The 13857-nt window shown below is 43.7% G+C and overlaps 1 protein-coding gene across 4 annotated transcripts in view; it reads right to left on the bottom strand.

Annotated features, from left to right (window-relative positions):
• Positions 1–1745: 1745 nt before the first annotated feature.
• abcb9 (ATP-binding cassette, sub-family B (MDR/TAP), member 9) overlaps positions 1746–13857 on the bottom strand; it is a 102962-nt gene continuing 90850 nt past the window's right edge. For all 4 annotated transcript variants that reach the window (XM_068054570.1, XM_068054572.1, XM_068054571.1 and 1 more), the window contains 2 exons: positions 4250–4386; positions 1746–2449 (listed from right to left, as the gene is read on the bottom strand). In XM_068054570.1, coding sequence (XP_067910671.1) covers positions 2210–2449; positions 4250–4386 — 377 coding nt within the window. In that variant the 3' untranslated portion in view covers positions 1746–2209. The remainder of the gene's footprint in view (positions 2450–4249; positions 4387–13857) is intronic.

Genomic DNA, 13857 nt, shown 5'->3' with positions numbered 1-13857 from the left:
GTGGCCATCTTTAGCTGCTAGTATAGAGTCACTTTTTATCGGTTTCTTTTTTTTTCAAATTTAATTCTGGTTTCCAGCTAGTGGATTAAAAAAATCATCATTCGACATAGTGGGCTGGATTTTACAGCCACCCTGATGTCGGGGGTCATGATGGGGTTGGGGGGCTGGTAAATGCCTTGGGCAGAGGCCCGCCATGGGTTGATATTGCCACCGGCAGTGAGGCCTCGTGGCACCAGCCCCCTGCTCCCCTCGCCTTGCCACCCGGCGACGGGACCAAAATTTACATATGTTAATTTATTGAAATAAAGGAACTAATTACTTACCCGCTCTCGTCATCCATTCCTTGCCATGTTGGTGCCAGTGACTGGCACTCCTGCGCCTTCAGATCTCCATGCGGAGATCCGTGGCGGAACACTGGTGGGAAAAGGGAGCAGGTAGGTTTCTCTGGGCGGGGGTCGGGATGGAGCAGCATCCGAGTAATTTAATTGGTCCAGGGGATGGTGGGAAGACGTGAAGTTTAAAGTTGCTGAACTTTGCGGGGGCAAGGTCGGGAGCACAAGGTATGTGTTATGAGGGGGGAGAGGGCAAATTTTTATTTCCATGGTTACTATGGGGGAAGGGGGGGGCGGGTGAGAGAGGGTCAGGATAAATTTATTTCATATTTTACAAACGCTGTGTCTTTAAAAATTTAAATCAAATGGAAGGGCTCAAAGCCCTTTAAAAATGTCAGTGCCTGTGCAGTGGTTCCTGACGCCATTACGGGGGACAGACCTCCCGCCCCCTCCACGTCATCGGCGGGGGACGGGTGCGTTCCACCCTGGCCATTTGAATGAGCCGCCGCGCTGAACATTGTGGCAGCTCCACGACGTGCGTCTGCTCAGGCAGACCTCCATTTTTAAGGCTCGCTGACAATCTCAGCGATGAGCTTATAAAATCCAGCCCAGAATGTTTTCATGATAAAGGGCTGTATCCCAAAACATTAATGTGTCTTCTCCCCATAGATGTTGACTGAGCTGCTGTGAGCTTCCAGTGTTTTCTGTTTGTTTTAGACACTGAAGGCAGGATTTTCATTCCTGGTCCCATTCCCACTGTTGGGATGAGATGGAGGTCAGGAACATGGAAGTGTTGGTGGCAGGAGTCCGAGGGTGTTTTTGAAAGAGGCGGCCACTGGGTGTACCATCCAATTGAGAGTGGCAGGAAGGCTCTCAAGGCCGGAGGTTCAATAAGAGGCCCTCCAGCACTGAAAGATCGGCGGCCCCACCATAAGAAGTGGGCGTTGCTGGAGTAGGTTGGCAAATGAGAGGATGTCTCAAGATGGGAGCACCCTCTGAAGAATTATTAAAGTTCATTATGGAGGGGGGAAACAGAGCTGTGGCCCTGTGGCAATCGCAGCTGCAGTGGGGGGTTAAATTGAATGAGGCGTCCAAGGCCCTCTAGTCTGCTGCTAGGAGGCTGCCTCCATTCATCGGTTGGGCTTTGGCCTCAGCGGGGGGAGGGGGACGACCCGCCTGTGCTTCTGATCACTGCCCTCAAAGGCAATTTAATTGACCTAATTGGCTACTCACCATGGGCGGCAGACTGGCACATCAGCCGGTAGCAGGAAATTGCTGACATGCATGCCTCCGGTCCCACCTCTGCATCTCCATGAAAATTAATCCCTGAAAATGCTGAGCTTCCTCTTTACTCATTATCAACTGAAGAACTTCGTAAAAATACATAATTCAAAAACAAAACACTTTGGCATATTGGAAGTTTTGACATTCAATTTAATTTACATTTGCAAAGCAATATAGATAATGCAATGAGACTAGAAGAATACACGTGTGTGTATAAGAGAAAACAAGCAGAGTTGTGAGACTGTTCTAATGTATAGCAGGTGCACAAAGTTGCAGTTTCATTTTGAGCTTTCTTCTTCTGTTTGCTTGAGCAAAGCTAAGATCTTTTTTCATTACACACTCTATTTTAAAAAGCAGCTGAACAAAGCCTACATTTGTATTGAAATGGGTCATCATAATCTGAGATTTAGAGATGATTTTCCAGTCAGATAACTCTTGCCATGAATTGTCCAAGGCTGTCAAATAGTAAACACACAAAATCTTACCCAAATATTTACAGTATTGCTTTGTTTTAGCAACTGGAGGAAATTTTTAGCATGGCTTATTTTAATTTATTTATTCTCAATTTTAACATTTTCTCTGATGATACTGATTTACTTCGAATGATTTAATGCAGTAAAACTGTTATTGTCAAACTCTGACCCAGGTGTTTGCATTAGCACCATTCTGAAAAAGAGACCTTTTCTCTGCATTAATTCTTTATAATTCCCCTCCTCCGCCATCATGCCCCTATTCAGGACGATTATTTTCTGTGCATTTTTCACAGTGCTCAAACGATGTGCTACAATAAGGATGGTGCAGTCGTCCTTCAACTTGTTCAGTTCTTGCAGGATCTAAAATAGTGAGTAGATTTTTAATTCATGCCAACAACTAGAATTTGCTTTACTACACAACACGTTCAAAACATGGCATTTTGAATTCCTGTGTTGAGAATGTTTACCAATGACAAGCATAATCAATACTGTGGAAAACCAGTGAACCCGTAATCGAAGACAAAACCTTTCATGTCGCTGTGGTAAATTAACACAGAAATTTCTAAATTGCATATAATAATCAAAAAGAGATTTGACAATTTAATTAAGCAATAACATACAACCATTTGTTTCTAAACTAGGAAACAAAGGGAGAGTCAATCAGCTGACTGAGAAAACTTCTGCCTATGCTTGTTTCCCAGTATGGTACTGTACAATAAAAATAGAATTAATTATTCATAATGGATAATTGGTGCCCTTGTCGTTGTGGTGAAGCGTGACAAATAATATGAGGTTCTCTTGAGAAGAATATCCTATCTCAGTATGGGACACAGTGAAACTATGATCAGAAGAAATTGAAACAATTATCCTGTAAAGTATTACAACAGAGTATCTCTAAATCATGAAAACTTTTAGAACTCCTGATTTAAATTCAAAATTAGTGCCTCAAGATGGAGATTCATAACATATTTAAAATAAAACAGCTCTGTATATAGCGCTTTCAACATAGAAAATGACATGAGAAAGACATGTGGAATTCTGTATAGTGTAATTGTGGCATTGAAGAATAGCACTCCCTAAACCTTCCAGAAACAGAAGTTAGAAGTATTATATAGTATAGTATATCACCACCTCTGCTCCTACCTTAGCCCATCTGCCACCTCCAAACTTGACTGTTCTAATGATCTCCTGACTGGCCTCCAATCTACCCTTCATAAACTTCAGTCATTTCCTACCTTGTATCAAATCACACTCACCCATTTCTCCTGTGCTAGCAGATCCATATTGGCTCCTAATCCCCCAAAACCTCAAATTTTAAGTGGTCATCCTGGTGTTTCATTTCCTCCATTTTCTCACCCTCCCTCTCTCTGTAACCTTTTATATATTTTATTTAGAGATACAGCACTGAAACAGGCCCTTCGGCCCACCGAGTCTGTGCCGACCATCAAACCACCCATTTATACTAATCCTACATTAGTCCCATATTCCTACCACATCCCCACCATTCCCTCAGTTCCCCTACCACCTACCTACACTAGGGGCAATTTACAATGGCCAATTTACCTATCAACCTGCAAGTCTTTGGCTGTGGGAGGAAACCGGAGCACCCGGAGGAAACCCACGCGGTCACAGGGAGAACTTGCAAACTCCACACAGGCAGTACCCAGAACTGAACCCGGGTCGCTGGAGCTGAGAGGCTGTGACGCTAACCATTGCGCCACTGTATCTTCTCCAGTGCTATGACTCTCCCCCATTCCCACCCTACCCCCGACCCATTTGAATTCTGTTCCTATGACTCTGGTCTTTTGAACATCCTCCACACACCATTGATGCCAGTGCCTTCTACTGCCTAGACCCCAAGTGCTGGAATTTCCTCCCTCAAACCTTTCCAATCTTTCCTTAAAACTCAACTTTTTGGCCAACATTTTAATCAGCCCCTCCTATTCTCTCCTTTTGTTTAGAATCTATTTTTCCTTATGTCTCTGGGAAGCAGCTTGGGATGCTTTTCTACATTAAAATGCCAGATAAATGTAAGTAGTTGTTGGTCTCTCCTAATCTTCCCTTAATCAGCATGTGCTTCCCTTGCATTGATTTGTTAGGACCCTTATAACAATTCTTTACATTATTGACAAGCTGTTACTGAGTGTCATGTTTGCTTACATAATATTCACTTTCTCCATCCAGTGCACTTGTAGCTTCATCCAGTAATAAAACCCGAGGGGCACGAACCAATGCACGCGCAATGGCAACTCTTTGCTTCTGGCCACCAGACAGCTGTGCACCTTTCTCTCCAGTCTCTGATTAAAGCAGGCAGAAATTTGTTTAGAAGGTCTTACGCACAAATTGAATTAGTGTTTTACACGCCGTGAAGTGATTTCCTCTGTAGAGATTTGTTTCAATCATCAACAGAAATAATCAGGTACACACCAATCTAGTATTGTTTATGTTACCAAAGGAACTTTCTTTAACTTTCTTCTCACTGCTTTTGAAGCAGTGACTAATCCTGAGGTTCCGGGACCACTGGTAATGCTTCACTAACTCATGACAGTGTCATTCTTCACAACAAGCCTGCTCAATCAGCATTGCCAGCAATTACACTGTCCTACCTTATCTGAAGTACAGTGGATTGTAATTTCTTCAAAAACATGGCTGCTAGAGAAGGTTTCAATGAATTTAATTAGTTTCTTGCTAGTTTTATTGGCAGGAATTTACTGATTGCTGACTCATGATTGGTAACTTTCATTCTTCCTTAGTATGTCTTAATTGTCATGTTGCCATTTGTGTGTGTGGGTGGGTGAAAATTGGAGTGTGGTTTATCATTTTACTTAGATCAGGTTTTGATTTTAAGAGCAATAAACCAACCTCTTTCTTGCTTAAACTCAAGAAAACCTGTCCAATTGGTTCTTTTGATCATAGCACATGAAGGGTTAAACACTCACTGAATTAGTAAACATATCCACTGTTTAAGAACGGATAAACCCTGTTGTGGTCATACAAATAGAGGGACAAGAGGGGAGCCTTTCGACCTCTCTTTGCCTGATTGTAACAGAAATTTGGGGGCTTGCGTCTGAGATCAAAACACAAAGACAAACAAGAAATTGGAAGTGGGAAACTAAATTGATCCCCAGCAAAAATTGAAAAACTCCAATACAGGCTTTCTTGTGGTTTTCACTGCTAGAATACTAAAATGTCCACATTCGAGGCCAATACCTTCTTAAACCAGAGTGAAGTATCTTGGGACAAGTTAAAAGCCTGTTGAACAGTTGAGGAATGTAGCTGGGCAGTTAGGGATTACTGTCTGTCCAAAAGCTAGGAAATCTGACATCCTAAAACATGTGGCCAACCATTTTGCACTTGAACCTGAAAACTCAGAAACAGTTTTAGAGTCAGAAAACGGCAGCCTAACATCAGCTAAGCTAGAGCCAGAACAGAGGAGACTAGAATTAGAATTCCAAAAAAAAAGAAAAAGAGCTTTCCGGAGAGAGAAAGAGGAGAGTCTCAGGAAAGGGAAAAACAGATTTCCAAAGGGAGTTAAGGCAGCTCAAATTAACTAGAAGAAGTCTCAATGCACCCAGTGAAGGCACCGCAAGTGAGAGAACTACCCCGAGCTCAGGACCTAGTGCTGAGCTCTTAAAGTTGATCCCAAGGTTCAATGAGGGGGTGTGGAAGCATTTCTCATCTCTTGAAAAGCTTGCAAGACAGCTGACATGGCCGACAGAAAGGTGGGCCCCTGTTATTGCACAGCAAACTAACAGGAAAAGCCCATGAGGTTTATTCACTGTTACCTGGTAAGAGTTCATCAGACTGTGAGATAACAAAAAATGCTATACTGAGTGCATACGAGCTAATACTGGAGGCATACTGCCAAAAATTACAAACCTCTGAAAGCAGCCTGAACAAACTTACCTCGAGTTTGAAAGCATTAAGCAATTCACTTTTGACCAGTGGATAAGGGCACACACGATATAGCCCACATATAGCCCACATATAGCCCACATATAGCCCACATATAGCCCACATACCTCGGAGTGGCGATCCTTCTCAAGGAGTTCAAAAACTCGCTTCCTCTTTCCCTTAAAACACATGGACAGGAACAAAAGATCCCAAGAGCCAGGCAGGCAGCAATGCTGAATGAAGAATTCGCACTTCTCCACAAGCCCTTACTCCAAGGAAAACCCTTCCCTAGTCACCTCCAAAAAACTGAAAAGGATAAAAGGTGGGAGGGTGATAGGAGCCTGAACAGCCATGGGCAAGAAGTAAAAGCTGGACACACAAGGAGCCCTCCTCAGGCCTGAAAGGACATTGCTGTGTGTTTCCATTGTGACAAGGCAGGTCACCTGCAAGCTGACTGCCAGAAGTTACAGGGAAAAGTTACAGGATTAATCAGGGTTACACCAGACCAGTGCAGGAAAAGGGGCCCTGATGGAAAGCACAGATGACTAGGCTGTGGCTTTAACTGGGCAGTAAGACCCAGTAAACATACCGCTGTGGGTGCGGGAAAACTTAACAAAATCCCTGAGAGTTAGCAGGATTTTGTGCCCCAAGGAAAAGTGACCCCATACCCCTCGTGTTAGGCAAGGAAGCCCATCGTCATACTTAGGGATACAGGGACCACCCAATCCCTTCTGCTGGGAAAAGTTAAGACCTTTCCCCCAGACAGTGCATTGAATGCGAGAGTATTAGCGAATGGTATCAGAGGAAAATATATGCCCATACCTTTATATCGGCTACACCTGGAGTGCCACCTTGTTTCAGGACAGCAAACTATGGGGATTGTCCCTAGTTTACCTGTGGATCAAGTCGACCTGCTCCTGGGTAATGATCTGGCAGAGGCAAAGATGGTAGCTTCCCCAGTCGTTTTAGAGAGACCAAAAGAGGTCAGAGAGACAGAGCAGTTGCGGGAGAAGGTCCCCGGCATTTTCCCTGACTGTGTGGTGACTCGGTTCATGGCCAAACAAGCTCCATCAGAGGAGGCTGAACTGGCACTGCAGACAGATGACCTGACTGTCTGGTTATCTGAAACCTTCTTTGGGAAGTTAGAGGACCCAAAGGATGTGTTAACCAGATCTTCCTTGGTCGAGGCTTAGCAAGCCGACCCAGGGTTTAGAGAGTTAGCACAGACTGCCCAAACTGAAGCTGAAGCAGAGGGAGTTCCAGAGTGTTACTATTTAAAGAATGAGGTGCTGATGAGGAAGGGGAGACCTCCTCACAGAACTGCAGACAAACAGTAGAGAATGGTTCACCAGATAGTGGTGCTGCCAAGGTATCATAGAAACATAGAAAATAGGAGCAGGAGTAGGCCATTCGACCCTTCGAGCCTGCTCCGCCAATCATTATGATCATGGCTGATCATCTAACTCAGTAGCCTGTTCCCGCTTTCCCCCCATATCCTTTGATCCCTTTAGACCCAAGAGCTCTATCTAAGTCCTTCTTGAAAACATACAATGCTTTGGCCTCAACTGCTTTCTGTGGTAGCGAATTCCACAGGCTCACCACTCTCTGGGTGAAGAAATTTCTCCTCATCTCAGTCCTGAAAGGTTTACCCCGTATCCTTAGACTATGACCCCTGGTTCTGGACTCCCCCACCATTGGGAACATCCTTCCTGCATTTACCCTGTCAAGTCCTGTTAGAATTTTATAGGTTTCTATGAGATCCTTCCCTCACTCTTCTGAACTCCAGTGAATATAATCCTAACCGACTCAATATCTCCTCATACGTCAGTCCCGCCATCCCAGGAATCAGTCTGGTAAAGCTTTGCTGCACTCCCTCTATAGAAAGAACATCCTTTATCAGATAAGGAGACGAAAACTGCACACAATATTCCAGGTGTGGCCTCACCAAGGTCCTGTATAATTGCAGCAAGACATCCCTGCTTCTGTACTCGAATCCTCTCGCTATGAAGACCAACATATCATTTGTCTTTTTTACCGTCTGTTGCACCTGCATGCTTACCTTCAGTGACTGATGTACGAGAACACCCAGGTCTCGCTGTATATTCCCCTCTCTCAGTTTATAGCCATTCAGATAATAATCTGCCTTCCTGTTTTTGCTACCAATATGGATAACCTCACATTTATCCACATTATACTGCATCTGCCATGCATTAGCCCGCTCACTCAACTTGTCCAAATCACCCTGAAGCCTCTCTGCATCCTCCTCACAACTAACCCTCCCACCCAGTTTTGTGTCATCTGCAAATTTGGAGATATTACATTTAGTTCCCTCATCTAAATCATGAATGTATATTGTGAATAACTGGGGTCCTTGCACCAATCCCTGCGGTATCCCATTAGTCACTGCCTGCCATTCAGAAAAAGACCCATTTATCCCTACTCTTTGTTTCCTGTCTGCCAACCAATTTTCTATCCATCACAATACACAACCCCCAATCCCATGCGCTTTAATTTTACACGCTAGTGTCTTATGTGGGACTTTGTTGAAAGCCTTCTGAAAGTCCAAATAAACCACATCTACCGGCTCCCTCTCATCAACTTTACTAGTTACATCCTCGAAGAATTCTAGTAGATTTGTCAAGCATGATTTCCCTTTCGTAAATCCATGCTGACTCTGTCCGATTCTACCACTGTTCTCTAAGTGCTCTGCTATAAAATCTTTGATAATGGACTCTAGAATTTTCCCCACTACCGACGTCAGGCTGACTGGTCTATAATTCCCTGCTTTCTCTCTACCTCCCTTTTTAAACAGTGGGGTTACATTAGCTACCCTGCAATCTGTAGGAACTGTTCTAGAGTCCATAGAATCTTGGAAGATGACCACCAATGCATCCACTATTTCTAGGGCCACTTCCTTAAGTATGCTGAGATCAGGCCCTGGGGATTTATCGGCCTTCAATCCCATCAATTTCCCCAACACCATTTCTCTACTAATACTGATTTCCTTCAGGTCTTCTCTCTCACTAAACCCTGTGTTTCCCAACATTTCTGGTATGATATTTGTGTCCTGCTTTGTGAAGACAGAACCAAAGTATACATTTAGTTGGTCAGCCAGTTCTTTGTTCCCCATAATAAATTCTTCTGTTTCTGACTGTAAGTGACCTACATTTGTCTTCACCAATCTTTTTCTCTTCGCATACCTTTAGAAACTTTTACAGTCAGTTTTTATGTTCCCTGCAAGCTTGCTCTCGTACTCTATTTTCCCATTCTTAATCAATCCCTTGGTCCTCCTTTGCTGAATTCTAAACTGCTCCCAATCCTCAGGTCTGTTGTTTTTTCTGGAGAATTCGTATGCCTCTTCCTTGGATCTAATGCTATCTCTAATTTCCCTTGTAAGCCATGGTTTGGCTACCTTTCCCGTTTTACTTTAGCGCCAGACAGGAATAAACAATTATTGCAGTTCATCCATGCACACTTTGAATGTTTGCCATTGCCTATCCACCGTCATCCCTTTAAGTAACGTTTCCCAATTCATCATAGCCAACTCGCGCCTCATACCTTCGTAGTTTCCTTGACTAAGATTCAGGACCCTAGTCTCAGAATCAACTATGTCACTCTCCATCTTGATGAAGAATTCTATCATATTATGGTTGCTTGTCCCCAAGGGGTCTCGCACCACTAGATTGGCAATTATTCCTCTCTCATTACACAATACTCAGTCTAGGATGGCCTGTTCTCTAGTTGGTTCCTCAATGTATTGGTACAGAAAACCATCCCATATATACTCCAAGAACTCCTCCTCTACGGTATTGTGACTAATTTGATTTGCCCAATCTATATGCAGATTAAAGTCACCCATAATTACAGATGTTCCTTTATCACATGTATCTCTAATTTCCTGTTTAATGCCATTCCCAACATCACCACTACAGTTTGGGGGTCTATATAGAACCCCCACTAATGTTTTTTGCCCCTTAGTGTTTCTCAGCTCTACCCTACAGATTCCACATCATCAGAGCTAATATCTTTCCTCACTATTGCGTTAATTTCCTCTTTAACCAGCAATGCAACTCCACCACCTTTTGCTTTTTGTCTGTCCTCCTAAATACATGGATGTTCATTTCCCATCCCTGGTCACCTTGCACGAATAGCCTATGAACTTCCAATGGCTGGTTGTGTCGGTATATGAAAAATGCAAACCCACATAAAAACTATAGAAAGAACCATAGAAAGTTACAGCACAGAAAGAGGCCATTCAGTCCATCATGTCTGAACCGGCTGAAAAAACTAGCCGTCCATTCAAATCTCACTTTCCAGCACCTGGTCTGTAGCCTTGCAGGTTACAGCCCTTCAGGTGCAGGTCCAGGTACCTTTTAAATGAGTTGAGGGTTTCTGCCTCCACCACCGATCCGGGCAGTGAATTCCAGACACCCACCACCCTCTGGGTGAAATACATTTTCCTCATGTCTCCTCTAATCCTTCTACTAATCACCTTAAATCTGTGTCCCCTGGTAATTGACCTCTCCACTAGGGGAAACAGGTCCTTCCTGTCTATTCCACCTAGGCCCCGTGTAATTTTGTACACCTTAATTAAGTCATTCCTCAGCCTCCTCTGTTCTAAGGAAAACAACCCTAGCCTATCCAATCTTTCCTCATCGCTACAATTTTCAAGCCCTGGTAACATTCTTGTAAATCTCCTCTGTACTCTCTCCAGAGCAATTATGTACTTCCTGTAATGTGGTGACCAGAACTGTACACAATACTCCAGCTGTGGCCTAACTAGTGTTCTATACAGTTCCAGCATTACATCCCTGCTTTTGTATTCTATACCTCGGCCAATAAAGGAAAGCATTCCATTTGCCTTTTTCACCACTCTATATACCTGTCCTGCCACCTTCAGGGACCTGTGGACATGCACTCCAAGGTCTCTCACTTTTTCTACCCCTCTCAATATCCTCCCGTTTATTGTGTATTCCCTCGCTTTGTTTGCCCTCCCCAAATGCTTCTCCAGATTGAATTCCATTTACCACTTTTCCACCCACACAACCAAACCATTGATATCATTCTGGAGTCTACAGCTATCCTCTTCACTATTAACTACACGGCCAATTTTTGTATAATCAGCAAATTTCCCAGTCATGCCTCCCACATTTAAATCCAAATCATTAATTTATATCACAAACAGCGAGGGATTCAACACTGAGCCCTGTGAAACACCACTGGAAACAGCTTTCCGTTCGCAAAAACATCCGTCGACTCCTACCCTTTGTTTCCTGTCACTAAGCCAATTCTGGATCCAACCTGCCACATTCCCCTGTATCCCATTGGCTTTTATTTTTCTGACCAGTCTGCCTTATTAAAAATCTATGTAGACCACATCCACTGCACTACCCTCATCAATCCTCCTTGTTACTTCCTCAAAAAATTCAATCCAGTTAGTAAGACATGACCTTTCCTTAAAAAATCCATTCTGACTATCCCTGATTAATAGATAAATAGATAGATAGATTCTTGATAAGCAAGGGGTGGAAGGTTATCGGGGGTAGGTGAAAATGTGGAGTAATCAGTTCAGCCATGAACTTAGTGAATGGCGGAGCAGGCTCAAAGGGCCGAATGGCCTACTCCTGCTCCTAATTCATATGTTTGTATGTAATCCATGCCTTTCTAAATTGCAGTTTATCCTGTCCCTCAGAATTAATTCTAATAATTTACCCACCATCAAGGTCAGACTGACCAGCCTATAATTATTTAGCCTATCCCTCGCACACTTTTTAAACAATGATATAACGTTTGCAGACCTTCAATCATCTGGTACCTCGTCTGTATCTAGTGAGGATTTGAAGATGATCCTCAGCACATCCGCTATTTCCTCCCTGGCTTCCTTTAGCAACCTGGGATACAATCCATCCGGCCCTGGCGATTTATCCACTTTCTAGGATGTCAGGTCCTCTAGTACTTCCTCTCTTATTATGCTTATCGTATCTAATATTTCACACTCCTTTAACTACAATGTCTGCATCGTCCCTCTCCTTTGTGAAGACAGAGACAAAAAACTCAAAGAACCCTGCCCACATCTTCTGCATCCATTCATAAATTCTCTTGTACATCTCTGATAGGCCCTACCCTTTCCTTAGTTAGCCTCTTGCTCTTAATGTCCTGATTGAACGTCTTCGGGTTTTCCTTGATTTTACCTGCCAATAATTTTTCATGTCCTCTCTTTGCTTTCCTAATTTCCTTTTTTACTTCACCCATACACTTTCTATACTCCTGTAGGCTTTCTAAAGTATTATATTGTTTTGTGACCATCATTAGCTATCTTTTTCTGCTTTATCTTACCCTGTAAGCTTCTAGATAAGTAGGGGGCTACAGATCTGGCCTTACCACCCTTTATCTCTGTGGGGACATGCCTACACTGTGCCTGTAGAATCTCGTTTTTGAATGCCTCCCACTGGTTTGCCACTGATTTTCCTTCAAGTAGCTGTATCCAGTTCACTTTCACCAGGTCACCTCTCAGCTTCATAAAATTTGCTTTCCCCCAATTTAGAACTTTTACTCCTGTTTTATCTTTGACCTTTTCCTTGATAATGCTAAAACTAACAGTATTATGGTCACTATCTCCAAAATGGTCACCACTCCTCCTTCATTCACTTGCCCAGCTTCATTTCCAAAGACTAAATCTAGAATTTAGTGGCGCAGTGGTTATCACCGCAGCCTCACAGCTCCAGCGACCCGGGTTCAATTCTGGGTACTGCCTGTGTGGAGTTTGCAAGTTCTCCCTGTGTCTGCGTGGGTTTCCTCCGGCTGCTCCGGTTTCCTCCCACATGCCAAAGACTTGCAGGTTGATAGGTAAATTGGCCATTATAAATTGCCCCTAGTATAGGTAGGTGGTCGGGAAATATAGGGACAGGTGGGGATGTAGTAGGAATATGGAATTAGTGTAGGATTAGTATAAATGGGTGGTTGATGGTCGGCACAGACTCGGTGGGCCGAAGGGCCTGTTTCAGTGCTGTATCTCTAAACTAAACTAAAACTAAATTGCGTCCCCTCTCGTTGGGCTTGTTACGTGCTGGTTAAAAAAGTTCTCTTGAATGCAGTTCAAGAATTTTGTGCCCTCTGTGCCCTTCACATTGTTTGTATCCCAATGATATTAGGGTGGTTGAAATCCCCAAGCTTGCATAAGACTGTACTTTGACTAGCCACAACTCCACAAGGATATAGTGGAGTGCTGTAAAACTTGCCACATATGCCAGGTTGTGGGAAAGACCCAACCTGCAATAAAACCTGCACCCCTCATTCTCATTATGGCTTTTGGGGAACCATTCAGCAGAGGACACCTTCCAAAAACAAAAGGGGTCTACCAGTATCTTCTCACCATTATGGATGTGGCTACCCGATTCCCAGAGGCCATTCCTTTAAGAATTATCTCTGCCAAGGTAGTGGTGGAGGGGCTAACCCAATTCTTCACCTCATGTGGGCTGCCTGCAGAGATCCAGTCAGATCAGGGCACGAATTTTATATCCAGCATTTTTCAAAGGTCATGGGTAATCTGGGCATAACCCAGTGCAAGTCCTCAGCCTACCACCCACAGTCACAAGGGGCTTTGGACCGGTACCACCAGACCCCAAAGACAATGATCAAGGCATACTGCTATGAGTAGCCGCACGAGTGGGACAAAGGGCGGGGATTTCCCCTGTTTGCCACCAGGGACTCACCCAATGAGTCCACTGGCTTTAGACCCTTTGAATTAGTTTATGGACACGAGGTGAGAGGTCATTTTAAAGTAATCAAGGAGAGGTTTTTGGGACACAGGAATGAGCCTTCCATATTAGACTACATTTCCATGTATTGGGAACAGCTCACGAGAGCCTGTGCGG

The sequence above is a fragment of the Heterodontus francisci genome, chromosome 23 (genome assembly GCF_036365525.1).
Source record: "Heterodontus francisci isolate sHetFra1 chromosome 23, sHetFra1.hap1, whole genome shotgun sequence".
Lineage (NCBI taxonomy): Eukaryota > Metazoa > Chordata > Chondrichthyes > Heterodontiformes > Heterodontidae > Heterodontus > Heterodontus francisci.
This window is presented reverse-complemented; position numbering and strand designations above follow the sequence as displayed.